The sequence below is a fragment of the Neovison vison genome, chromosome 6 (genome assembly GCF_020171115.1).
Source record: "Neovison vison isolate M4711 chromosome 6, ASM_NN_V1, whole genome shotgun sequence".
NCBI lineage: Eukaryota > Metazoa > Chordata > Mammalia > Carnivora > Mustelidae > Neogale > Neogale vison.
Genome location: NC_058096.1, coordinates 5,440,824 through 5,468,328, shown reverse-complemented (window position 1 = coordinate 5,468,328; position 27,505 = coordinate 5,440,824). Strand labels below are relative to the sequence as shown.

Below are 27,505 nucleotides of genomic sequence, written 5' to 3'. Positions count from 1 at the left end.
TGTGAAAGTCAAGGCTTCACTTGGATGCTGGGAAGACTCTTGGGGTCTCCTGAGTCCAGGGAGAAGGACAGAACCTCTTTGAGAGGCTGCGGGCTGCAGCAGTGAAGCCATTAGCAGGGCCCAGGGTCCTGACTATGTCCTCTTCCCATCGCTGGTGAGCTTGTGACAACACAGATAGGGCTGGGGACCCTCTCTCTCATTGCCGCATGACTCTCCATGTCCACGTTCCAGAGCTGACATGCCGTCCCACCAAGGGAAGAAATCCCCAGGGTAAAGCAGCCCGGCAGATTTGGGCACGGGGTGGGGGGCAGCAGAAAACATTCCCTCCAAAGGCTGAGGTTTGTGCCCAGAAGAACAGGGGAGGTTGCAGCTCTTGGAGGAGAGCATGGGCTGCTGTTTCCAGAATTGGCCTTTGAAAAACACACCTTCTTTCCACTGATATTGAAAACGTATTTTCCATGCGTCTAAGTCCTGGACTCTTGAGTTAATAGACAATGGCAAACCCGCAATGATCTTTGTACCTCTGACTCTGACCTTAAAAAAAAAAAAAAAAAAAAATTCAAGCGGTTCCTTCCTTCCCTGGCCGAATGTGGAGCAGAAACCTGGCTGGCTTTCCGCTGCATTCCACTAGGGGGCCCCTCCTGCTCTCAGATGTCTGCGAGGCGTGCAGGCAGGTGCAGGAAGCTCATTGGCTTAGAGGAGGCATGATGCCACCGGGCAGCCCTTTTTAAGAGAAAAGCCAGGACCGGTGGAATAGCGACCCCTGAGCAGCATCCCGGGTGCTGAGCACGGTGCCGAGCGCAGGGATCCCGCAGCTGCCGTGTTAGAGCAACATGAGTGAGGTGAGTGGCCCTGTAAGCTGCAGAGGGAGACTTGGGGGTGAGGGGGGACGGGGGCCATAGTTGGTCTCGGAAAATATGACGGGTTCCCCGTGGCGACGGAGCACAGATCAGCCCTGAAACTCTTTGCTTTGAGGGCTGACCCTGTGGACATCTTGGTTGGTATGGCAGGTATAGACCCCGGTTAAGTTTGCAACTTTTTAAAAAAAATTGCCTTAGAAGGAGAAAAGGATTCATTGTGCTTCTGATTTGATTGTGACTTTGGAAAGTGCTTTGGGTGTAAGACCTCCGGAGAGAAAGCTGATGCTAGTCTTGGCATCTCTGGAGGTTTGGGTGGCTTCCTGCTTGTCCTCACGTGTTTGCCCGGGGATACCTTGTGGAATGTTGGCAGGAAGGCTACCCGGTGACGGTCAGGCTTGGGAGAGAAGCCGGGGAAGGATCTCACGGCACGGCCGTGGGGAGGCACAAACTCTCTGTGCAGTCAATCGGAGCACCGGTAACAGAGGCAGCTCGCCAGGACCGTGACAAACCTGCCTGTGGGGACGGGGCTGAAGACAGGACAGACGTGGACGGAAGACCAGCTACCATGTTCCTTTGCAAGTCCCTTCTCTGAATATGTTTCTAAAGAAGAGATTTTGTTGGGGGCAAACTGAGAGCTCATTTTATTTTAAAAAAGAGCCTGTTCTCTTTCTTTTAAATGAAGCAGGTTTGGGGGTCGCCTCAGTAACCCAGAGAAGTCCATTTTCATGTCCTTTGGGTCGGCACTTCAATAATGACTTCTAAAGACCTTTTGTATTCTCTATCTTTTTTTTTTTTTTTTTGACAGATGGGTGATCCTTTTTTTGGAAGTCTTGAGTAAAATTAACTTCAGAAATAAGCTGTGCCTTCACTACATCTCTCTCTCTCTCTCTCTGATGGGTGACTTTTGACATAAACGCGACAGGAAGAAGTGCGGGGAGTATATATGGTTTAGGAGCGAGGGTTGGGACAGAGTGGGAGTGAGGGAGTGTGGAAGGACGGGGGGAGGCTGCGAGCCTCCCCCCGTGGATATGGCTGGGAGCTCCAGAAATGCCAGTGCACCTCCCTTTTGCCTGTTCTCAGCCCCCAGCTCTGTGTCTAGTGCTTCACTTGTGTTACCCCATTTGCCTCCCCAAATTGTGTGAGGAAGGTGCTAATATTATTCGCAGTTGACAGATGGGGACACTGAGGCACAGAGAAGTTCAAGGTCAGCTGGCTCCAGGTTGGAGGCGAGTGAGGGGCAGGACTCAGGCTGCGTGGCTGGTGGCCAGCCGCCAGGTGGATCTCAGGGTCCAGAGAGCGTATGGAGCTCTCTGAGCCCTGGGTGCCACTGAAGGAGGGGGAGGAAGAGGAGCTGGGGCCTGAAGCAGAGACGGGGCGAGGTGGACCTGGCCTCCGGGTCCCGCGGCTTTCTGCTGGACTCCATGAGATTTCTGAGGCTTCTACCCTGTGTCAGCTCCCCCTGCTCCCAGCGAGAAGTGTTGGCTGGGGAGAGTTGGTCTGTAGGTATACAAATGAACAGTTTCACAGGGGAGTCAGAAAACAGTGGCGCACTGGGGGGCCCTTTTTCCATAGTTGGCTGCTCTGGGTTCGTCTGGAGCGGTGGTGCTCCTGCTGGCTCCCCTCAGGCTCTCACCGCATCTTTAGCCGGGGCTGGTGGCCGGCATCACACACATGAGCTTTCCAGAATGCCTCAGCTCAGCGGGGTTCACCCAACCGTGGGTCCCCAGGGAGAAAGCAAACATCCCAGAGCTCAGCCCATGATTAGGGTCACAACCTCGTTTCTGCTGAATGCAAAATTAGGGCAGCTCTGCAGTCGTGCCCTGCCCCCCGCCCCCCCTTCCATTCCCTCAGACAAGTTAGCAGGCCACCGCAAAAGCTTCCTTGGATGTTGATAAAATACTGCAGGAGGCATATCTGACTCCTTGACCTCCCTTTGCTCCCACCACACCCCTTCCAGCTCCCTCCTCCAACTCTCTCCCCTCCTGTCCCTCCTGCACCAGGCCCCCCACGCCCGCCCCTGTCACATGCAGCCTTAGTCCTCTGGCCACCAGCTGGGTGACCAGCTCTCTGGCTGGTCCCCAAGTTTCTGGGTGTGTGTCCCTCAGAGAGTGGGAATTTGTCCTTTCACTAAAACTTAAATCTGCTTAAAACATTTAATAAAGTCTAACAGAAGCTCCTTTCTGGGTAGAGCACTGAACCTCTCCCCACCCCAAAGCTTTTCCTTAGTTGGTTGAATTACATGTGGCTTCTTGTTTTAATAGCTCGCAGGCAGGGACGGATTTCAGATGATCGTTTACTTGCTCGTGTAGCTAATTTCTGCAGAGGGCCAAAGCAATGGATTTTGTCAGACTTTCCTCTGACTTCGGGATTTGTCTGAGTCTGGTGGGGGAATAGCGCCTGCTCCAGCTGACAGGGTTTGGGGCCCGCGGCAGAAACCCCCGAGCTCACAGCTGCTCCTTTGAACCGCACTGGAGCTGGGCTGCGAGGAGAGGACCCCAAAGGGCCAAGTGGTCCCTGAGTGGGCCCTACTGCTCCAGCTCTTCTAGCTTTGAGGGGGAAGGCGGTGAGGGGTGGGGACTTGGGGACTGAGCTGGCTTTCCAGGGAGTGACTCGAAGACGCAGTGTCATCTCTGTCCCCCGTGACAAGGCTTCTCGGAGAGAATGGTGATTGAAAAGAGGCAAGTCAAGTCCACATTTAGGGCACTGAGAGAGTGGAGGTGGTGTGTGGGGGTGTCCAACTTACATTTCAGCATTAAAGTATGTCAGATGGGCGTGGAGATAATTTAGTAGGAATCACAATGCACGTTAAGGTGTATTAGTTGGGTCAGGAATCCTCACCACCAAGGCCGAACTTTACAAAGTCCTCTTCTCTCTCCAAATGGACCCGCCGCACAGGAGAAGAAAAGGACTCCCCTTGTCGAAACACCAAATACGAGTCCCATGAACAAGGACAGTCTGTCCTATTTTCTGGTGCAGGTGTGAGTTTTTAAGTTGCTCTTCAAAAGAACTTATTTAGGAGAGCCAGGAGCAAAATTTTAATGCAATAAAGGCGCACATTTGGAGAATCAATTTAAAAAACGACACCCACCATCACCCTATTCGAGAGAGGGTGGGGGCAGCTCCTATTGAGTAATGCCTCGGATGACAGCTCTTAATTAGACCTGAGACCCCTTAGAGAAAGTGTTTTCCTGTCACCGCTCTTTTCTTGCACAGGCTTGGACACAGGTTGCAACTCCGTGTCAGGGTTATGAGCCTTTCTTCCACCCAGACACTGCCCACAAAAGGACTGTGCCCATCAGAGGCATGGTAGGAACATGCATCAGAACACAGCATCAGAAGCTACTGGCTACGCATTAAATCTCTAAAGAAGGAAGGGAACAGTGAGCCACATTGTCTAGAGAGAGATTTGCAAGGGGAGGATGGGCTCACTTAAGTCTTGGGTGGGGGCATAGGAAGGACAGGATTCTTCCCCCCCCCCAAAGTAGCCATTGGTTAAAAAATATCGTATGACCCTTTTTTGGACTTACCTAGTCAGTCGTCGAGGAAACCCATTGATAAGACAAACTGTAGGAAACCGAACTGAAATGAGAATTATCATAGTCGTGTGATTTAATATGACTTCATCATGAGCTCTAGCGAACGCTAACGGGCAGGTGACCCGGTTCGCAGAGAACCATGTGCTTTAGACTAGTTAAACGCAGATTCTGAGGGGATCCACATAAGATGGATTTTACAACTGGCTGCAAGGGCCTAGCAACAGAAGGCCGAAGGACAATTCAATTTCTTCTGTAATTTTTAAAAATTATTTATTTCCTTTCAGCGTAACAGTATTCATTGTTTTTGCACCACACCCAGTGCTCCATGCAATCCGTGCCCTCCCTAATACCCACCACCTGGTACCCTGACCTCCCACCCCTCGCCCCTTCAAAACCTTCAGGTTGTTTTTCAGAGTCCATAGTCTCTCATGGTTCACCTCCCCTTCCAGTTTCCCCCAACTCCCTTCTCCTCTCCATCTCCCCTTATCCTCCATGCTATTTGTTATGCTCCACAAATAAGTGAAACCATATGATAATTGACTCTCTCTGCTTGACTTATTTCACTCAGCATCATCTCTTCCAGTCCTGTCCATGTTGCTACAAAAGTTGGGTCTTCTGTAATTTAAACCTCATTTGGGGGGTAGACCAGCGGCAGGGATGTAGGAAGGTCTAGAGGATCCACTTTCTGCTGGATCATACCAGTTAGGCACTTGCTTTACTCTGACTGGGGATGTTAGGTCCAGAAAGACACCAGTTCCAACTTGGGTTCTCAGTTCAACTTTTCTGGAGTGGGAACAAGCCACTGTTCAGCCGGGGAATGTAACTGCCGGGCTGACGGTTGTCATGGGTTGCCGTACAATTTGTTTCCCCGATCCTACATTTCATTAACAAATGGTGTGTGATTAAGGAGTCTCCCTGTTTTCCTCTTTTGAATTCTAAGAATGACAGAATGCAAGATGTACTTTTTTTTCAGAAGGAAAAATTGAAAAAAATGACTCACACTTGATTTTATTAAAGGTTTAGTTGAATAGTGTGATCAAGATGAAAAGGAAATACTTTTTTTTTGGTCAGGGACAGTGCCTTGAATTTATGATGAATATATTTTTAAAATTATAATTTCTGCCTCCGTGTTTCATGAGAGGTGTTGTCACAGGGGGAAGGCTGTCACCGTTTGTGAAACTGTGGTCCTTCCGTCCTCAGTTCCGTCCTTCTGGGCTCACCGTACTATCTGAACAGCTGAATCATATCACGAGCCCAAGTCTGGAGCTTTTCATTAATTTAGAAAGGCTTTGTAGAAGGGGCTTCTTGCCCTCCTCTTGCCGGAGGGTGGTGGGAAAGAAGGACTTTAGAGGATACATACACACAGATCTATGTTACGTTTGCCTGATGGTTTTATAAAACACAGCATCCAAGCTCACGCTGTTACTGTCTTCATCTGTTTGGGTTGCTATAAGAAAGTCCCACAACTGAGTGCCTTATCAACCGTAGACAATTACTGCTCACAGTTCCAGAGGCAGGAAGTCTGAGGTCAGGGAACCGGCCTGGTCGGGAGAGAACCCTCTTCCTGGTTCGCAGACAACCATCTCCTTTCTGTGTCTTCATATGTTGGAAGAAGGGACAGGGAGAGCCTGGGGTCTATTTTTTTTTTTTTTTAGAGATTTTTAAAAATTTATATATTTGACACAGAGAAAGATAGCGAGAGAGGGAGCACAAGCAGGGTGAGTGGGAGAGGGAGAAGCTGACTCTCCGCTGAGCAGGGAGCCCGTGTGGGGCTCCATCTCAGGGTCCGGGGATCATGACTAGAGCTGAAAGGAGATGCTTAATAACTGAGCCCCCCAGGCACCCCAAGTCTGGGGTCTTTTCGGTGCGAGCCTGAGTCTCATTTGTGGTAGCTCCCCACTCCCAAAAGCCCCACCTCCTAATGCCTTCAGCTTGGGGATTAGGATTTCAGTGCATGAATTTTGAAGAAACACAAACATCCAGACCATAGAAAGTACTATGGGTTGTATTTTATTTATTGTCATGGGTCATGTTGGCCTATGGCTGTGACCTTCCTTAGGACAGGAAAGAATTTACATTGTCCACAAGACCTGGCTCCTGGTCTGGCACTTGGCAATATTCCTTTATGGGACGAATAAGGGGATTTTGTGGATTTTTCAGTTAATGGGACCAATAGACCGAACACCCTCTTTTCTAAATGTTGAGATTTGTAGTCCAGACGGGTTTGGAAAATAAATCCTCTCTCTCTCTCTCTCTCTCTCTCTCTCTCTTTTAACTCCTGGTTTGAAACCTGGGTTTTGTCATTTAAATCTTTTAAGTTGGAAATGGATACATTGTTATATATGCAAAATAAACGCTTTGACAGCAGGCAAAAAATGAGAAAATCTGGGGAGAATCTGGACAGAAAGAACCCTTGACATTTGGAAAAATGTCAACGAAAACAGGGGAGCTGAGGGAGGGACAGATAATTCTAATATTCTGTAGTCCGGGGTTGTCTCCGGGACCATTTCACTTTAGATAAGCTCTATGAAATTCAAACAAAAGGAGCTGTAGGCAGAGCGGCAGAGCCCGTGAATGCCCTACAAAACAGTTTGCTGGATTGAAATAGAAAACCAATTTGATTGTGCTTCAGGGGGGATCAGAGAGAGCCTGTGCAGATCTTTAGTGAGATAACTCCTCGTGTCGAGTCACGGTCGACCACACTGCAAATCCTGGTATGTTGTTGAAGGCAAAGTATATCCCACATACGGAAAGCAAGTTGCATATTCAAATATTTTAATTCATATTTAAAAATTAACTGTTGGTGTTTATATTAATTAACCAAATGTTTAAATTGATAGTTGCATGTACAAGTGTTTTAAGTTAACTTATATCTTACATAGGAATATATGACAATTCATATGCAAAAAAGAGATGCATTTGCCTGTTCTCTGGGGAAACCAGACACTGAATTGGGTGACTTTGCCCCCCCTGCGGTCCAACAGCCTCTGTCTCTACATTCCTATCATTCCTGGGTATCGACCGTTTACCGTGCTTCATCCCATCTTTGGAACGAAGTGAGGTACAAGTAACGGGAGAGAAATATTTTCCATTCGATTTGGTACAGGAGCCTTTCGAGCATGGATATGAGGATATTCTACAGATCATTGTTTTGCGCCATAAACCAAGTGAGTTTGCCACACCTGCCGCTGGTCCAGACCTATAAATCCAACACCCATTTCTGGGCTGTTTCACACGAACAATTCAGTGTAAGTTACACATTCCAGGCATCAGTGTGCTTGAATATTGTTTGTGCCTTGCAAATAGCCCGAAATTTATGCTTCAGAATCTCACTGAATGATTTCACATTCCATTTCTGAAAGGGAAACGCTTGGCCGTATTTATACCATTGCCGGCAGAAAAATCAATCACCCTCTAAATGCCATTATTTTGTATTTTACTCTTAAACTGCCACCTTATAAATAAAAAGAAGACAAATTAACCCCATAAAGCAGGAGGGTAATCATCCACAAATTGAAAACTCCCCTGCAAAACGTTGAGGGGAGAAGCGGCTACAAAGTACGAATTGGTAGAAGTATTGGAATGAAGCAATTTTCGTATCATGATGTAACTAAACTAGAGAACAGGAAACTCTTTTTCTTGGAAGGTTTCTGCCCCCAGTTTGAGGGCACTCATGGGCTTTGCCAAGACTGAAATATCTCAAGTCATCTGTACTTTGATCCTTTACCCAATGGTATGGAATGCCTTTTGAATGTTAGTTTTTGAATATTTGGTTATAACTCTTTGGAAGCTATTTGATAGCTGAGGTTGTATCTGGATTGGCAGGAGATTACACTTTTCCTGCTGTTACAGTCCCAACTGCGGAGTAGCAGCGCAGCAAAGAAATGGTCATCTGTCCTCATAACACACAACTGGCTTGGCCAAGGTACTAACAAAGTGATCGGTTATCTTGATTTTTTTTTTTAAGATTTTATTTATTTACTTGACAGAGATCACAAGCAGGCAGAGAGGCAGGTGGAGGGAGACCGAGAAGTAGGCTCCCTCCTGAGCAGAGAGCCTGCCACAGGGCTTCTTCCCAGGGCCCTGAGATCATGACCTGAGCCAAAGGCAGAGGCTTAACCCACTGAGCCACCCAGGCACCCCTGGTTATTTTGATTTTATACAATACCTGAAAAGAGGACCCCAGAAGTTCACAAGACTCATCAACAATTGTCTTGCCCAAACAAGACAAGTAAAAATAGAACAAGAAAATATGTTCTCTCTTTCTCCCCAAGAATTTTTTTTTTTTTTTTTTTAGCCAGTATTCTTTTATGTCCATCAGGCGCTAAGTGCCACTATTTAAAAATTAAGTAAGATATTATACCTGGGGTACCTGGGTGACTCAGTTTGTTAAGCCTCTGCCTTTGGCTCAGGTCATGATCTTGGAGTCCCAGGATCGAGCCCCACATCGGGCTCTCTGCTCAGCAGGGAGTCTTCTTTCCCTGTGCCCTTCAGCCTGCTCGTGCTTTCCCTCTCCATCTCCCTCACTCTCAAATAAATAAATAAATTCTTTTTTAAAAAAGATATTATGCCTGTTTTTATTTTATTTTATGTAATATTTCTTTTTAAAATTTTTAAGTAATCTGTACACCCAAATGGGGCGTGAACTAGCAACCCTGAGATTAAGAGTCTCACGCTCCACTGACCAAGCTAGCCAGGTGCAACCCCCATACCTGTTTTTAAATGGAAGATTCTGACACATATAATTTCCTTATTAAGTAACATCCCTCTTTTGTCAGGGATTATGAGAAAAATATCACTTTTCTTTTCCTGGGCTTACCAAAATGGTAAAGCACACCTGGGCTTTTCTTTTTCACATTTTCCGACGCTTGTTGGATACGCAGAGAAATCCCCGATGCCGTGAAATTGGTCAAGCAGTCTCGGTAATGCCACTTCTTCCAGTCTGATGGCTGTGGGTCAGGAGCTCACCTTGGTGCTCATGAAGATGTTCTAGCAGTAGCGCCAAGGTTAGGTCGTACTCCCACTGCTTCCTTGTTGTTTTTGATGATGGTGTTTGTATTCTTTTCAATCTGTGCAATTTGATGCACAGTTTTTTTAAAATTGGGGTAAAAAGCCTACCATAATATTTTCTATCTTACCCATTTTTAAGTGTATAATTCGGTAGTGTAGCATGTATTTACTTTATTATGAAATAGACCTCCAGAACTGGGTCCTCCTGCAAAACCGAAATTCTACACCGTTAGACAACAAGTCCCCTCCCCCCAAACCCCTTCCTCTGGCGATCACTCTTCTACTTTCTGTCTCTATGGATCTGATTACTCCAGGGGCCTCATATACATGGGCTCAGTATTTGTCCTTTTGTGCCTGGTTGATTACACTCAGCATGATGTCCTCAAGGTTCTTCCATGTCATGGCATGCAAGACTTTCTAAAAGTCACTTTCCTACTTAGTGGGAGATTAGTTTCGTTAAAGGTAGATTATGTAATCTATAAATCCTCCTCCCGGAGCTCAAGGAACTGCAGGGCAGCACATGGGGATATTCTGAGAGCAAGTCAAGAGTTGTGGGACTCCCATTCTTTCCTACTCACCAAGTTACAATGTCCCTATCAATTCCGAAAGTAGCTATTGATAAAACCTTATTTTGTTCTTATTGATTTCTGAGCCTAGAAAGATATACATAGAAATTTTAAAGTTTCCTTCACCATGCCTGGTTGTGAGAGTTAAGAACCTTACAGTTCCAGAGATGCCATTCCTGCCATAGTCTGTGTCAGTGCTGCCCCCTGGGATTGTGCTGTGTACAACCTGTGCAGCAACATGGTGGTCCTGCCCTTTCCTGGGGCGTAGTCGCCCTGCTTAAAGACCACTGACCTAGAGGAAAAATGGTCTTTTCTATGGTCCTACTTAGAATTCACGGAATTGAAGGAGACCACAGTTGTCATTTTATTCAAAGTAGTCATTTTAAAATAGGGAGCTGAGTGCCTGAAGGCAAATTTTGTTAAAAAATCACAGAGATTCTTGAGGAAACGCCAGTGTGGGTTTCACTTACACATTTCCTTTCCTATTAGATTTCTCATTTTCTGTCACATCCTGGATACAACCCAATTTCTTTTACACCTGCCCCAATTCCATTTAGGATTTAGACATGAAATCTATGAAAAACAGTATTGTCCTGGATTTTTTTTTTTTATTAGCCTTGAGTAAAAAAAGAGCAGCTACAGAAATCTTGGTGAAGTCATTCTTTCTGCCCCCAGGTCTTCCAGTTTATTTCTAAGGTTCAAGTGTGCACTCTGAACCTCAACTCTCGTCCCAATAACATAAGGAGAGGTCAGTGAGCGTTGGTGCATGGCTACCATGAAGTTCCTTGTTGAGACTGACACTGACCGTCTTCTGACTTGCCTGCCAATTTCCTTGACTTTGTCTTTACATCAATCACCTTCATTTCTTGCCTTACCCCCATCTCTGTTTGAGTAAGAAAGAGCATTTGAACCCCTCAAATAGAACTCTTAAAACCTTTGCTCAGAGAATGGCAGCCCTTTGGTCAAAACCATTGCGTGTATCATCACATATTTTGTCAGCCATGTTTCCTCCTGCCTTCTAGAGTGGGGACCTTTAAAACAGAAACTATGTCTTCTACACTTTTCCTCTCTCTGGTACCTGCCCTTCAACCCACGTGGATGGGGAATCTATACATGCTGCACGCTGTGCTGGGTCAATGAAGAAGACATGGCCTGTACCTCTCACCGAGCTTAGAGGCTAGCCAGGGAGACAGAATCCTGTGAAATTAACCCAACTTCACATGTGGTCACTGTATAAACTAGTGGAAACACTGACTAGTGCCATTGTTGTAGGAAGGAGAGGAAGGAAGGGTTCAGGGGACCTTCCCCATAGAGTCAATGCTTCTAGAAGTAGGGTCTCAGTACATATTGACTGAGGAATAGCCACCATGGCTAATGGTTAGTCTTAAAATTCATGAATTTTAGAACCACATGACAATTTAGCAATCTTCAAGTCCGAGGAACAGATACATATCCATTATGATACTATAGTTGATTTCTACCTCTTGCCTGATGATACAAATTGCTTTAAATGTGTCATTTTCCCAACCTTATCAATGGATATTTGGGTTCTATTAAATTATCATGTCTTCCTTTAAAAGTGTTCAGTGAGTCATCTCTTTAGAACATTGGAAGCAGATCACACGTGTATCGTCAAGAAGACTTTTGGAATTGTGCAAATTGTGCCTATTGTTGCATTTTGAAAGTTCCATGTTCTGCTTGTGAGAAATGCCTAAGTGAATTCAGATATGCCTGTAGCCCTCCTTCCGTATGAGTATTAACGTTTGTCCAGGGCAAGCTATCACAGCTCACGTTGTATCTCAGAGCCCCTGGTGGATTCCTCACCGTTCTGAGTGGCTTCTTCTCTTTGGAGTTGATTCAAGGCATGGGCTCATCCCGATATTTATAACTCTGTTCTCACATATGCATAAGTCCTGTCAAAATACAGAGATAATACGGTGCCACATCGCAAATATTATTTCTGGCAATGTTCTATACCTCAGAAATGTGGGCTATTTCACCTATTCGGGAAGATATTTTCTTAAAATAGATGTAGCAATTTGTCAAATCCCTCCACCAAATACCTCATGCGAGTTTACTGTTGTCTCTTCATCTGGATTTAATCCGTTCCATCTTTAAGGAGGACTCATCCTGAGGCGCTATTTAGTGAATTTCCACGCCACCTTTTTTCTTGCTGCATTCTTGCTGAGAGCCAGATTTGGCTGAAATTCACGTGAGAGCTCCCTGACCATGGAATTTGGGATGAGGATTTTGAATTCTTACATGACAAACGCATAAAGGCAGCATCCTGTTGTAACTTCAGTACTGTAAGCAGGGCCCTTGCGGGGACACCCAACTCTCTCTCCCGGGTCCCTTGCATATTTCCACAAGGAGGAAAGACAGGGACTGAGGAGTCAGGCAGATCTCCACCAGCAATGAGGCAATTTCAAGACGAGCAGCAGCTGTGGGGTTGTTTGCTCCTGCCTACTTCCTCATGAGATGCCTTCTGAGGTGATGGTGGCTCAGACAGAGCTGGGTGGTCCTGGGGAAGTCCATGTTTGGACGGTAGGGCAGGACAGTGGCACGTGTGTGGGGCCCCAGGGAAAAACAGACATGTGGGGGCTCCAAGGAAAACATTATTAAGAATTTCAAGACCGGGATGCCTGGGTGGCTCAGCTGATTAAGCGTCTGCCTTTGGTGCATGTCATGATCCCAGGGTCCTTGGATTGAGTCCCACATCCGGCTCTCTGCTCAATGCAGAGCCTGCTTCTCCCTCTGCCCCTCTCCCCAACTCCTGTGCTTGCTCTCTCTTTCTCTTTCTCTGACAAACAAACAAACAAACAAAAAAAACACAAAACAACAACAACAACAAGAACCAAAACAAAAAACAACCTTTCTTCCAAAATATTAAAAAAAATAAATAAAAAGAATTTCAAAACCATGATGACAGAGCGTTAAGCCAAGCTTGGGGCTTTTATGAGCCAGAGGCCCTATGTGACTGCACAGGTCTCACATCGCCAGGAGGCTGGCTGTGGGTGAAGCTGGGGGCTTCCTGATTGCTTTTTAGTGGAGAGTGAGAGAGAAGGAAAGGGAGAGAGTGTGTGCTCTGATGAAGCATTTTTATCCCTTGGCAATGTCAGGAGACTTTTATGTATTCTTCCCTCACCCAGAGGATGTTTTCAGAATGGCCCATGCCTGCCCACGGGAGCAGGTGGCTGGAGGGTCTTCCTGCTGAGTCAGAGGGAGCATCGGGGCTGGTTCTGAGCAAGCCCACCTAGCAGCATGCTTGCCCAAGAAACCAGGTGATGCTGGCTGACTGCCCAGGACTGCTGCGAGGTTGGAGGAATAACTTTGATTATAAAGCACTTGGAAAGCATACATTTTTTTAAAAGACCATGTAAATGCAAAACTGTGACCCCAGTGTGGAAAACTCCCTGCACTCCAATTCAAAATGACTTTACGGAATGCTGACCATTGATTCAGATGAGTACGGTGGGTGGCCAGCTTGTGCCGAGGTACCTGCTACATCACTTTTTCTTCCCTGGGGGGGAAGGGACACAGAGAGCAGGCGTATGAGGCTTGTTCAATTAAAGAGACGCTTCATGCTTGGGAAGCAAAGGGTCTCATCAGAGCAGGAGCCCGGGTCAGGATGTGCAGATATAAAGCCGTACCATGGCATGAGCGTCAGTCGCCTGGATCAACCCCAACCCAGGAAGGCGACCTTGACCTAAGTCACACCTGGGCTTGTTTTCCAGCAGATTACATGGCTCTGGATTTTGTGGGGACTTGGAAATAAGATAGGGAGCCGCTATCCACCGAGAAGGAGGTAGAACATGAGACTGAGTTGGTAGGTGGTGTTGGTGTATGCGTGCATTTCATCTTCAGTGGGGAGATTGCTAGAATTTTCACCTCCCTGGGGAGCAGCTGATCAGATGGCCTGTCCACCTTCATCTGGTCTTCTAATCTGTCTCCGTTCACTCCCTGAGCCATGACAGCTGATTTATGACAAAGCAATCCCCTTTCTTCCAGAAGTACACAACCTCAGACTTCTACGTGTTCTGAAGCTATTTTCGTTTTAGTTGAGTGGGGGAGAAAATCTGGCTGCCTCTTCATTACCAAAAAAGAAAGCCTCCGGTTTCTGCAGCCTCAGAACACCCCCTCGGGGAGAAGCACGCCGAGGAGCGTGCCGGGTTACCGTCTGAGCCTTATCACAAGGAGTCCGCACACGAGCCCGGAGCTTCCGCTTCCCTCGGAGGGGTGCGCAGAGGGGAGTGCGCAGAACTAGTTCAATGTGTGAGAAATAAATCAGGACACCCAGGCAGAGGGAGTTACAGAGTGAGAGCTGTCCGCACATTCCCCAAGCCCCGTTCTCACGGTCATGGGAAGCACGTCTGTGGGTCTGGGGTCTGAATGGGCTGAGCACTGCACCGTGGTGACCGGGGTCCCTGGCAATCCTGTGAAGTATGTTCACCCCATCTTTCCCTGAAACTGGTGATGCAATTTCATACACACAGCATGTTGGGTGATGTGGAGTTCCACACTGAGGGGGAGCAAGAAGGAGGGTCAGGAAGCACAATCCCCACTCTGCCACGAGACGGGTCCAGGCATAAAATATTTGTGCCGTTGATGGCACAGGGGGTCATCAAAGTCAGATCTTCCATCTTCCAAGCCAATATTGCACCCTCTACACAGGCAAGATGAAGCAGCAGGTGTGCAGACACCCAAAGCAGTCTGCCTACGTTCACACTCCTTCCCTTCCAGATGAGCAGCTGTAGATCCCTGGGAAAGTCACTGCGTCTCTCCCTCTGTGCCTCAAATTTTGTATCCATCAAATGGGACTAATTGTCCTTTCCACGTCCTAGGATTGTTGCTACAGTAGCGTTCCACTGTTGCTTTGCAGAGATGGAGCCTGCTGCCTTGGTGCAAAGAAGGAAGGCTTTGCCAAACCTGGAAGCATGATCTCTCACTCAGCCTTAAATGGGGCTTCTCTTGGCTAGCTGTGGATCTGGATGAGACTCTCCCCTCTCCTGCAGCGTGTTTTGTTCACTTGATGAGGAAGCTGAGTGCAGCCTTAACATCATGGGGGGCTCAGCCATGGTGGAAACGTGTGGCCGTCGTGGATGGCCATGCAGGGCCTGGGAGGGGTGGCTGGTTAGGGCTCGGCTGGCCAAGATTCTCCTGGCTATGAGGGCAAGTTCATCCTGTGGTCTTCGGCCTTCACTTGACTGCACCTCGCACTGGGCTTTACCAGCCATTCTGGGGAAGGGAGGGAGGGGTTGAATGCCGGTGTTTAGTGCTGAAAGCAAAGCACAGAGGTCGTTCTCTGGGGCCTCTGTAATCTGGGGGGACGTGGACCAACTGGCCTCACATCTCTGGCTTTTGAAATATAAAAGTGCCCTAAAAATAATATGACTAGAGGAGGGACGGGCAGGCTAGGTGTTTTCACAGTGATATAGTCCAGGTCTCATTTCATCCCGGCCATGCCTGTTGGTTTTTGCCCCCATCATCATCTGTACAAGATCGACTTGTCCTTTACTGACTTAGTTTAGAGGCTTATCTCAGGGCTCGCCTTTACCGTTATCTTTTGTACATGCTTTTCCAACTCCTTCTTTCTCACGGCTTTGGGCTGACCGGCTGTAGCTCCCGGGGTGGGGAGCAGAGCAAGTGTCCGCTGCCCTTTTCTGCTCCGTGGGGCTCTGGTGTCTTCTGGGTGCATTCCGGGAAGTAGTGCACGTTGGGGTATCTGTGTCTTTGTCTGAGAGCCGGCTTTTATCTCTTGCTGGGTCACAGCAGCTGTTGGAGAAGCATCTGCCCTTTACCCCGATGACCTTTATTCTGAGAATATTCTAAGCAGTTGCCACCACGATAGGAAGGCAACGAAGGAAGGGCAGACGGAGAAGTGTTGCTCTGGATGCAGATCAGACGTGGAAGGTGAATGATGATGTCCACATTCATGGATCCTTCTGGAAACTTACAGATCCATGGGACTTCCCAGGACCCTCAGAGCAGGCTAGTTCTGCTCTTGGTGGGGTCAGTAGAGAGGCTGTGTATTGGCTGATGCTTCCTTCTCAGGCTCAGCTGTGCGGGTCTCTGCAGATGAATTCGCTTCACACAGGGGTCCGCAGGACCGCTCCCGTCTCCCGGCGGCCCTCCCTGCTCTGCCACTGGTTACCATTCTACCCTCTTCCCACGTCTTTTCTTTCTGGGAAAAAACACAAGCTGTCCTCTGTATCAACACACAAAACACATCCACACTGGGATTAGAGGCCCACCTGAAATTAATAATAACTAAGAAGTAGAGACTACCTACTTGGTGACAAAAATCATCACAATCCCAATATTCTCTCTTTACATTCTCATAATAGCCATGTGAGCTAAGTTTTAATTTAATGTAATTTAATGTAATTTGACTTAATTTAATTTAATTTAATTTATTTTAATCCTTCATGGAGAAGAAACTGAGCATATGAAGACGCCGAGCTCTGAGGAGTAAAATCACTGGTTCAGGGTCACGTGTAGGAGCTGGCGTTCCTCCTGGTCCCCAAACTGCTGCGCCCAATGTGCTTTCATACCTTAACCCACTGCAAATGGAACACAATGGAAAAGCGAGTGGCAGACCTCTTTTGAAGCCTGGCTTCCTGTTGCTTTGCTCTTTGGTTCCTTTCAGGGCCCAGGCCTGTGCCCTGAGACCATTTGCATCATATGTAATTCTCCAAGCCTGAACAAGGAGGTGTATTGTTCTGGCTTTATGGAAGTGGAAACTGAGGCTTAGAGAAGCAAGTGACCTGCACAGGGTCACACAGCGGCTAAGGGGCAGGACTGGGAGAGTCTGGACAGTGTAATTCCAGGATTGCAGGAGACCTCCCTTACTTTTCTTTTGTGTTTCTTTCTTTTTTTAGTCATATTTATAAAGGTATAATTTGCAGATAGTAAAAACTACCTTGTTAGGCTTATAGCTGATGAGTTTTGACACAATTGCTTTCTAAGCACTGAGATACAGACTGTTGTTTTACCGCCGACTGTCCTACCTCAAACTGTCCTACCGCAGACTGTCCTGCTGCCCCATAAAGTTCTTTGTGTGTCTTTAGATTCAGTTCTTTGCTCCCTGTTAGCTCCAGAGCCTACATTCTTCACCATCACACCCTAAATAAAAATAATCCCAATTTATGATGTAAGCTATCCGCACTGCCTTGAGAATTCCACAGTCACTGAGGCCTGCATAGGTGTTTTGTGACTGACAGCTGAAGCGGTAGGACTGTAGGGAAACGATCAGGGGAATGAGGACAGCTCCGGTCCTTGTGAATCACTCCTCAGTCTCAAACTGCCGAGAGAATTCTCGGTGACAGCAGCTGCTGCCTGGTCTTTAAGTGGGTTTCTGTCCTGCTGTCTAAGTGGACACTCGGCCACCTGCTCATGGGGCCTCTTCAGGCCCATCTGGGAGAGAGGGCTAGGGAGGCTCCCTTGCCACAGAGCAAAGTACATTTATTTTCCGAAATTTTCATAATGACCATATCCTATTTTATAAGTGAAAAAAAATGTTATTTAAAAAAGAAAATCAGCACAGGAAAGGTTTTTAAGGGTGAAAAATACTAATTAAAAAATAGGGGTGTAGGGGCACCTGGGTAGCTCAGGTGGTTAAGGATCTCCCTTCGGCTCAGGTCATGATCCTCGAGTCCCGGGATCGAGTCCCACCTCGGGCTCCCTGCTCAGTGGAGACTCTGCTCCTTCTTCTCCCGCTGCTTTCCAGCTTGCGCTCTCTCTCTTTCAAATGAATAAATAAAATCTTAAAAAAATTAAAATATGGCTGTAGGACAAAGTATAAAGTGAATTTCAATAAGACAAACCACACACAGATCCCTAAAAATGAAGGTGCTTTTGAAAATGGTCTGCGTAAACCACCGCAATGCTAATTACTTCTATTACCATAAAGGTCAGGCTAAAGATGCTAGGGGCAGAATACAGCTTCTGGGGTGGAATTTTGGCCTGTGGGTCTTTCCCAATGCTGGCGAGCACCTGGAGGGGAATGAGGAAGAAGTAGAAAGGTTAGTGCCCTTGTCTGTGAGGATCCCATCTCTTTTTCTTTTAACCAATGATTTTTTTTTAAACCCTTCCAGCTGAAGTCTCTTTTGCAATTAGTTTCCACACCTTCAGGGATTAAATTAGTGGAGTTTTACTGCTCCATTTTTGGATTGGAGAATTATAGGTGATTTAAAATATCAGTGCCAAGAAATGAAATCTGTCCTGTACTTACCCGCAATGTTGGCCTGAAAGTCTCTTCTGCTCTTCAGACAAATTCAGGGACTTTGATTTGGAAGCAGCTTTAAATGACATGCCTTTGATGTTCCCGAGAAGCCACCTGTTCAATGACTGTGGTGGCCCCAAGAGGTCATCAGCTTCCTGCTGGTCCACCTAGCCGCTCAGCCCACTTCACCGCGTCGTGGCCGTGGTTTTGCTCCCCTGTTCATTTAAAGTCTGACATTTCATTCAAGAGACTCATGAAACTCTGTCAATAAAATGTTAAATATAATACCATAGAAACACACATTTTTATTTCTTCATTAACATGGTGAGCAAAGGAAAACACAAAAAGTGCTGGGAAGGGTGAGCTGAGATCTTCAGGCACAATCCCCGTCTTGACGTTTCCCCTGGGCAAGGCGTCGATTCTGGGAAGAACCTGCGATATTCCAAACGCCATGGCCCCTGAGCATGGCCTGCACCACAGATAGGAAGATTCGTGTTTTTCCTCTTATTTAGGACCCATCTGAGAAACTGCTCGTCACGATTTTACCATTTCAGGGGAGCTAGAAACCCTGAAACCATTGGAAATATGAATACAACAACAGAACGAAAAGAAGACAGCCCCAAGGAGAAAAATTACTCGGGTGAAAATGTATCACTGGGGATAGACGGTGTTAAGTAGCAGTTTCTAACAAGAGCTTCCAAGCCGTCCTGGGAATGAGACGGATTTTTCTTTCGTTCTTTTGCCAAATCTCTGCAACTACTTGGTAGACAGAATCCAAGAGAGGCCGGATGTTGGAAACAGAGAGCAAAGTGCTTAAAAAAGAAAACACACACACACACAGACACACACACGCGCGCGCGCACACACACGCACACACACGCACACACACACACACACACGTGCGCGCAATGAAGATGCCTTCAAACAACTTCTTTCCTTTCTTTTGTTGTAGACGTGGCATCTACTTGATATCACCGGGTTACACCACCTCTGGCAAGTTTTGCCAACATGCAAGCATGCCTCCTTGCAGCCGGGTTCTGATGTGCTTCTGATGTGCGGCCGGCAGGGGCCAGTGGTTATGACTGTTCCTTCTCAGAGGTGGGAGCAGAGACTCCAGTAAGGGATGTCCCCAGAGATGCACAGCAGGAATGGGGGCACCATGACTCACACTGATCAAGATGTGGAAAAGCCCCCATTGACTCGCACTCACTCTGGTGAGCCCTGGTCCCTTACCTCTGCGCAGATCTTAGTCAGCTTGGGTCAAGCTCTTACCCAGCTCATAGAGATGATTGGTTTATTCTCTGTGTGTCCCTCCAGGTTGTGAGCCAAACTAAGTCAGAGAATGTGCCCTTCTCCTGGGACACTCGGGCCCAGCCCAGTGCCGGGCTCACTGGAGAAAGTGAACGGTCCAGGAACGAGTATCTCACCCAGGTTGAGTCCAGCATCTGTCTGGCACTGAATCCATAACCTTCACTGCAGATGGGCCTGCACAATGGTGAATGCACCCAATTTTGACAATCTGCTTTTGTGAAGCATCTTTTATTTCTTAGCCTGGGAGAGATCAAAATTCTTAAACTGGAGTATTTTTCTTCTGCAGCAGCAGGGAGAGGCTGATGCCAGGCCAGTGAGCAACCTCTTTCACTGCCACAGGTCAAGCCTTTTGGGGGGACTGGGGAGCAGGGGTGGAGAATAGGTGAGGCCGTGCTGACCTTGGGGATGGCCTGGGACGTTCACTTGAGAAGGTTCTTTGTTCCCCAAGCCTATGGAGGCTTTGGAAGTGGAGAACCTCTGGTCAAATCATGTCACTAATTTAAACACCAAACCAATAAAGATACAACACAGATTCATATACTTATATTAATTAACTAATTAATTTTTAGTTTCAGAGGTAGAATTTAGTGATTCATCAGCTGCGTATAACACGCAGCACTCATTACATCACGTGCCGTCCTGAATGCCCATCCCCCAGTTACCCCCTCCCCCCTTTCCCTCCAGTAACCCTCAGTTTAATTCCTAGAGTTCAGCATCCCTTATGGTTTGTCTTCCTTTCTGTTCTTATCTTATTTTATTTTTCCTTCCCTTCCCCCATGTTCATCCGTTTTGTTTCTCAAATTCCACGAGGGAGTGAACTCATATAGTACTTGTCTTTTCCTGACTGATTTATTTTGGTGAGCATGATACCCTCTAGTTCCATCCACATCATTGCCAATGGCAAGATTTCATTCTTTTTGATGGCTGAATAATATTCCATTTAAATGCTGTGAATGTAACTTCAGAAAACGTTCTCAGACTGTCATTGGGACCTGAAATTTAACCTGCTAAAATTCATTTCACATTTCGTTCTCTTCAAACTTCTGGAATGAAAAGTAAATACTTGATAAGGAAACCTGTGTCTCATCCTGAAGATGGAACCCTATGTACTGTCTGAACAATTTTCCAAGGAGACATACTGTTCAGTGTTCTGAGTTTGCACTGAAGCAGAAGGAGGTTTTGGTAATTTGCTTTCATCCATGAAGTATGATTAGCATGCCCAATTCTACAGGTATGAAAGAGCATGAAAGATGAGCTCCCCCCACTTCAGTATTCTGAAGTCATATAATAAGAACTCGAAAAATGACAGCATGAACTCATAACCTGTAGTTGTGTCCCATGAAAGAGCTGGAAATGAAAGTTTCTCAAGACTTTACTCAAGTAATTTTCCAAATCCTTGAAATTACATAACTTCTTGAATCTGTTACTTTGGGGGGAATGAGTGGCCAGTGCCTGGGGGAGCCGTGTGGACCCGGAGGCCAAAGGAAATGTCAGTAATACTGGTCGATCCTGCCAGTGGACAGGACATCTTGTTTATCATGACTTTTTACGGTACTTTTGATTTTCTGAATTAATGCTTTAAAATTTTTTTTTTGTCTTTTTAAAGCTTTATTGAGATGTGATTGACAAATAAAATTGTAATGTCCTTGCAGCGAACAATGCGATGGTTTGATACAGGCGCACACTGTGAAGGATTCCCACCATCGGGTTAATTTCCCCATTCCTCACCTGACATACTTACCTCTGTTTTTTGGTGGGAACACATAATTTTACTCTCTTAGCAAATTTCAGTGATACAATAGTGTTATCAATATAGTTATCATGTTGCGCACGAGATCTTCACGCTCTATTCATCTTAGAACGTTTGTACCTTTTGACCAATCTCTTCTCTATCCCCCCACCCCTAGCCCCTGGCATCCACCATTCTACTCTGTTTCTTTGAGTCTTCCTCCCTCTCTCCCTCCCTTCTCCTTTCATCCCTGCCTCCCTCCCTCTCTCCCTTCCTTCTACTCTCTCTCCCTTCCTCTCTCTCCCTCCTTCCTTTCTTGCTTTTTTCAGATCCCATATGTAAGTGATCCCATGCAGGGTTGGTCTTAATTAATGGCTAATGGCTTTTTTGTGTCTGAGGCCGTTGCCTCACTCACATTATTCGGTAGTGGCTACTCCCAGAACACCAAGATTTTGTAGTGGATCGCAGAAGGAAGGATAGAGGACTGAGAAGTCATGCAGTTGTTCCTTCTCGAAGAAAGTGTGGCTTTTGCCACAAGTGTGCAGTCAGCTGGCTCACCACATTGCCACGTTTTCTATCTAAACTGGCCGTGTGAGGATATAGGTACCAGTGGTGTGTGTAGAGCCCTGCACACGTACAGATAATCAGACACGTCTCAACCTCCATGCTAAGCTCAAAGTGCAGGGAGAAATGGATTCAAAGCCACTTACTTACCAGAAAGTCAGTGTGGTCTGTTCCACTAGTGGAGTACTGAATAGGAACGGGTTGTCCGTGATGTTGCAACTTGGTTGAAAGAGTCACTCAAATTTTTTTTTCCCAATTTATTTATTTTCAGAAAAACATTATTCATTATTTTTTCACCACACCCAGTGCTCCATGCAAGCTGTGCCCTCTATAATACCCACCACCTGGTACCCCAACCTCCCACCCCCCCGCCACTTCAAACCCCTCAGACTGTTTTTCAGAGTCCATAGTCTCTCATGGTTCACCTCCCCTTCCAATTTACCCAAATTACCTACTACTCTCTAATGCCCCTTGTCCTCCATGGTATTGGTTATGCTCCACAAATAAGTGAAACCATATGATAATTGACTCTCTCTGCTTGACTTATTTCACTCAGCATAATCTCTTCCAGTCCCGTCCATGTTGCTACAAAAGTTGGATATTCGTCCTTTCTGATGGATGCATAATACTCCATAGTGTATATGGACCACATCTTCCTTATCCATTCATCCGTTGAAGGGCATCTTGGTTCTTTCCATAGTTTGGCGACTGTGGCCATTGCTGCTATAAACATTGGGGTACAGATGGCCCTTCTTTTCACGACATCTGTATCTTTGGGGTAAATACCCAGGAGTGCAATTGCAGGGTCGTAGGGAAGCTCTATTTTTAATTTCTTGAGGAATCTCCACACTGTTCTCCAAAGAGGCTGCACCAACTTGCATTCCCACCAACAGTGTAAGAGGGTTCCCCTTTCTCCACATCCTCTCCAACACATGTTGTTTCCTGTTTTGTTAATTTTGGCCATTCTAACTGGTGTAAGGTGATATCTCAATGTGGTTTTAATTTGAATCTCCCTGAGGGCTAATGATGATGAGCATTTTTTCATGTGTCTGATAGCCATTTGTATGTCTTGACTGGAGAAGTGTCTGTTCATATCTTCTGCCCATTTTTTGATGTGTTTGTCTGTTTCGTGTGGGTTGAGTTTGAGGAGTTCATTATAGATCCTGGATATCAACCTTTTGTCTGTACTGTCATTTGCAAATATCTTCTCCCATTCCGTGGGTTGCCTCTTTGTTTTTTTGACTGTTTCCTTTGCTGTGCAGAAGCTTTTGATTTTGATGAAGTCCCAGAAGTTTATTTTCGCTTTTGTTTCCTTTGCCTTTGGAGACGTATCTTGAAAGAAGTTGCTGTGGCTGATATCGGAGAGATTACTGCCTATTTATGTGCGGAGTCAGACATCCTTCAGAGGTCACTTCTGACTCTGTCAGGGAGGACCCCGCGGGTGGCCAGCTTCGTGTGGGCTCCACAGGCTTCAGGCAGGTGTGAAGTGACAGCATGCCCCTCCCGGCCACACCACGTGTCTCCACCTCTGCATCTCCTGCCCGGGCACTTCCTCCTTGTCCCCTGGTAGATGCCAGCTGTGAGACATCTCCCGGTCGAGAAGCACCAGGAACTGGACTGGTGAGGGACAGCGGCCGGTGGCTTACTCGCTGACCTTTCCCTGCTGAAGGTCCGAGGGGTCTCACCACTCTCAGAGGGGATGAGGTCGTTGTCAGTTGCAGCTGGCAAGCGGACTTGAGGATGAGTCTCCCTTCCCTCCTTCCTCCTCGTCCACGTGCCTTCTCTAACAAAGTTGTAGCACAAAGTCGTAGCATTTGCCTCAGGCTCTCTGTTCTGGGAAACCAAATGAAAGACATATTCTTTGTTATTTTCCTGTAGCCCCTGGTGCAGTGGGACTGTCAGAAAAATTACCTCAAAACTTACATGTTGAAGTACCAATCCTGCCTTTTTATGGATACGTGGCATGTTATGAGAAAGAACTATCATGTACCCATTCTTTACCTGGGCTCCTTTTTATTGGGAGTTTATTAAATTCTGGAGTTTTAGCTTCTTTTTTTGAGTTAACATGTCATGTATTATCTGTTTCAGGGGTACAGGTCTGTGAATCATTAGTCTTACACAATTCACAGCACTCACTATAGCATATACCCTCCCCCATGTCCATAACCCAGTCACCCCATCCCTACCCCTGCCACCCCCAGCAACCCTCAATGGAATGCTATCTTCTTATTAGTTAATGTCACTGGGGAAGGACGCCTCCCTTCTGAGAACCCTGTGAGTTGTTTGGAAAGTGTTTAAGGGTTGAGGACAGTCCTCTGGCTGCGGTTCTGCCTTGTTCCCTCCGATCCTCCCTGTTTCTCTGCAGACTCCATAGCGGCATGCCTGCCACCAGCTTTTGCTGGAGGAGGTTACTTCAGTATTGGAATCGGGATGTCTTGTGTCGCATCCTTAGAGGGCTATCTAGCATTTCCTAGTGACAAAATGAGGACAACAGAGAAAGAGGGAGTTTCCAAGCAAATATATCTGTGCTCTAAAAAGCGGAGTAGTTTTTATATTTCTGATTCTAAAAGTAAATTGAGTGGAATACACTTTCTCATATGAGACCCTCTGTCCCTTGAAGAGGTCTTGGGGATGGATGACAGGGACACTATCTTGACATGTTGGAAGAGAGAATGTCATTGTGCCCGAGAGGGATGGGCATCGAGCTGGTCTGAGCTGCAGGGATGCTGATTTCAGATGGCCAAAGAAGGAAGGGACTGTTATTCTTCCAGACACTTAGGAAAGCTTGGAAGAAGGTGCTGGGTCTGGAGTGGGACAAGGTGTAGTGGAGGGTCCCAGCCAGGAGTGTTTCATGAACATAAAGTTGCTAGGGTAGGGCTGGAGTTCACCAGGAGACAACCTAATGAGAACATCTGTGCCAAGGGCCATGACGAAGGGCAGATGGAATCATGGTGATAAAACAGTCCTATGTGATGACCACCAGAGACGCCCCTCCCACCCCAGGAGAAGCAAGCTCTCAGATAGTTCCCCACTCCACTCAGCCTTCCCCTCAAACATACTGCAGCATCTCAGAGAATTCTGAAACGAGATACTCCCAGAGAATAGTTCTTTTTCATCGGGATCATTTTCTGATCTGAGATACCGTCTCCTTGCGACATCTATCAGTTTCATTCTGCCTCCATCAAATTAGATCCGACACAGAAACCCCTGTCTTAGAAATCCTGAAAAAATGAACTCCTTTTCTCCCCTGCGTGCATTTCATGTTGGATTTCCTTGGGTTTCTAAAATGTGATCTTTATGGAACAAGGTATTCATGACATTTGAAAGGTGTCACTGTTTAAGGTATTTAAAGACAGTGAGGGTGGAGTGCGCTCCTATTTTGCATTTGTGTTCCATTTAATTTTGACTTTATTCAACTCTACAACCCTGTCCTTTTAGTCTCTGAAATTCACTTTTCTCCCCCCAACTCATCTATGCATTATGTGGGGAAGGATGAAGGGTTTAAACACCGGAGTGTTCAGTTTTTGACAGCTGCTGTGTAGCTGGCTGGATCCTCTGTAGTGGTGGCCTGATTCCCTTCAGTGCAACCAAACCAGCCTTCCAGCTGAAGAGGGCACTTCAACACAGGGCAAGAGGAAAGGGGTGTTTTACTTGCAAATCTACCATATTTAAGAAATGTGTCATTTATTTAAGTGAAGATGATATATATTCCTGGTTGACTGTTGAAGTAACAATGCCATGACTTGGGACCTAAATGAAGTTTGTAGAACAGCTAATGTTTGGCTAAACTGCAGCCATTCTCCATGGGAACACATGGACAGATCTAGTGTTCTGAAAATTCAAGATGTTCTACATTAGATATGAAGACGGGGCCCACATTTATACAACCTTTCCAACTTGTGGCTTTTACTTCCACTCCTGCCACAGAGAGTTGGTTTATCTTCTCAGAATGGGACTGGATTGGGTGAGCCTTTGCACTTCACGGTGACTGGTTTGGGGAGTGTGCAGGGCTTGACGACACCGGGACACTTGGTTTGATCACTTTCTCTCCAGTTATCCTCTGCACAAGGCAGGAAGGGTACACAGGGATGGTTAACTTGGTTAACACGGGTCTTTATCATTCACCCTATTCATTTACACGAACCAGAACCTGAAAGCAAGATTTTTCCAGATAACCCATCTACTGTTAATAAAGGGTTGACTAAGGATCTGGGAGTGTCTCATGACAACATTGGACACTAATGGGAGCTGGTAATCATTTTTTTATGATACTGTTTTAGGTGGGACAGAAATATACATTTTGAGGACATTTTTACCCCTTAGTGAGAGTCACCTATAACGGTTTCCTCCTTGTCCAGTGCTCTGCTTCTCTTCCCAGGATCTTATTTAAATAGTTTTGTAACCAAGACAACCCCTACAGGTCTCTCATCTCTGCACACCAAAGTCCTATCTCTAGTCTCCACTGTGTCACCAACTAGCTTCTGATCTTAGACAAATCAGGCTCCCTTCCTGGTTGCATTTTTTCACCTGAAAATTAGAGACTTCATAATCTCTGCAATCTTTTTTTTTAAATATTTTGTTTATTCATTTGACAGACAGAGATCACAAGTAGGCAGAGAGGCAGGCGGAGAGAGAAGGGGAAGCAAGCTCCCCGCTGAGCAGAGAGCCCGATGCGGAGCTCGATCCCAGGATCCTGGGATCATGACCTGAGCCGAAGGCAGAGGCTTAACCCACTGAGCCACCCAAGCTCCCCTGCAATCTTTTTTTAACTTGAAGCATATTTTTAATAATGACCAGAAAATTGAATTTACACAATACTTCTGTCTCTGTGAACTAGAACCATTCTGAACACCATGTTATTTAAAGACAGTAGTTGGGTAAGGTTTGAGGAAACATGCTTGTATGTTGACATGTATAACAGCTCCCCCAGACCTCACAGAAACTCTTGCCCCATGGTCCAAGACTGACCATAAAATTTTCGTACTCCTGGTGGACCTGGTAAAATGAAAAGGCACAATGTAGGCTTACACAATGACAGACAGATGACTCAACAGTAGGAGAAACTCAGACTACAAACCCAATATTTTTTCAGTTGATTAATATTCTTTTGACCTGGACATTGGGATTGGAATGAGAACATAACTGTGTAGGGGCCATCACTGACAAAAGTGACAATTCTCATTTTCTCACATTTGGCTATTTTCCTCATTTTTCAGATGAGGTTTTCCTCCATCAACAGAAGCTTCCCATCTGGTGTTCTGTGGATGTGGGTGAGGGGGGGCAGTCTGTGTGACTCCAATAGATGCTTTCTGGGCTTGACCCTTTCTTGGTCTCATGTGCCCCATGACTTTACCTCCTGAGCTCAGTAACATAGAACATGATATAATGCAACAGGTATTTGAAATATTAGAAGTGACAAAAATAATCCTGAATATATCCGATAATTTCTTTCCCCTCCTTCTTTTTATGCCTTTAGCGACAAGGTGCTGGCGCGACCAATGGAAAAGACAAGACATCTGGCGAAAATGGTAAGATGACACGAGTCACCCAGATATCTCCTTGTGTCACGTCTGCAGCCTTGCGCCCGTGGCAGATGTGGGTGGTGCCTTCCGTGCACACCAGCCTCGTCCACGTGTTTGTGCTCCGGGTTACAGGGGATCTGAGCAGAGCGCAGAGAGCAGAGAGCACCGTGGTCTGGATTGACAAAG

General features: G+C 46.4%; 1 protein-coding gene across 1 annotated transcript in view; it reads left to right on the top strand.

The window, feature by feature from the left end:
- Positions 1 to 713: 713 nt before the first annotated feature.
- The window catches only part of PCP4 (Purkinje cell protein 4), a 54,740-nt gene continuing 27,948 nt past the window's right edge, over positions 714 to 27,505 (top strand). The window contains exons 1-2 of the mRNA XM_044254944.1: positions 714 to 842; positions 27,274 to 27,325. Coding sequence (XP_044110879.1) covers positions 834 to 842; positions 27,274 to 27,325 — 61 coding nt within the window. The 5' untranslated portion in view covers positions 714 to 833. The remainder of the gene's footprint in view (positions 843 to 27,273; positions 27,326 to 27,505) is intronic.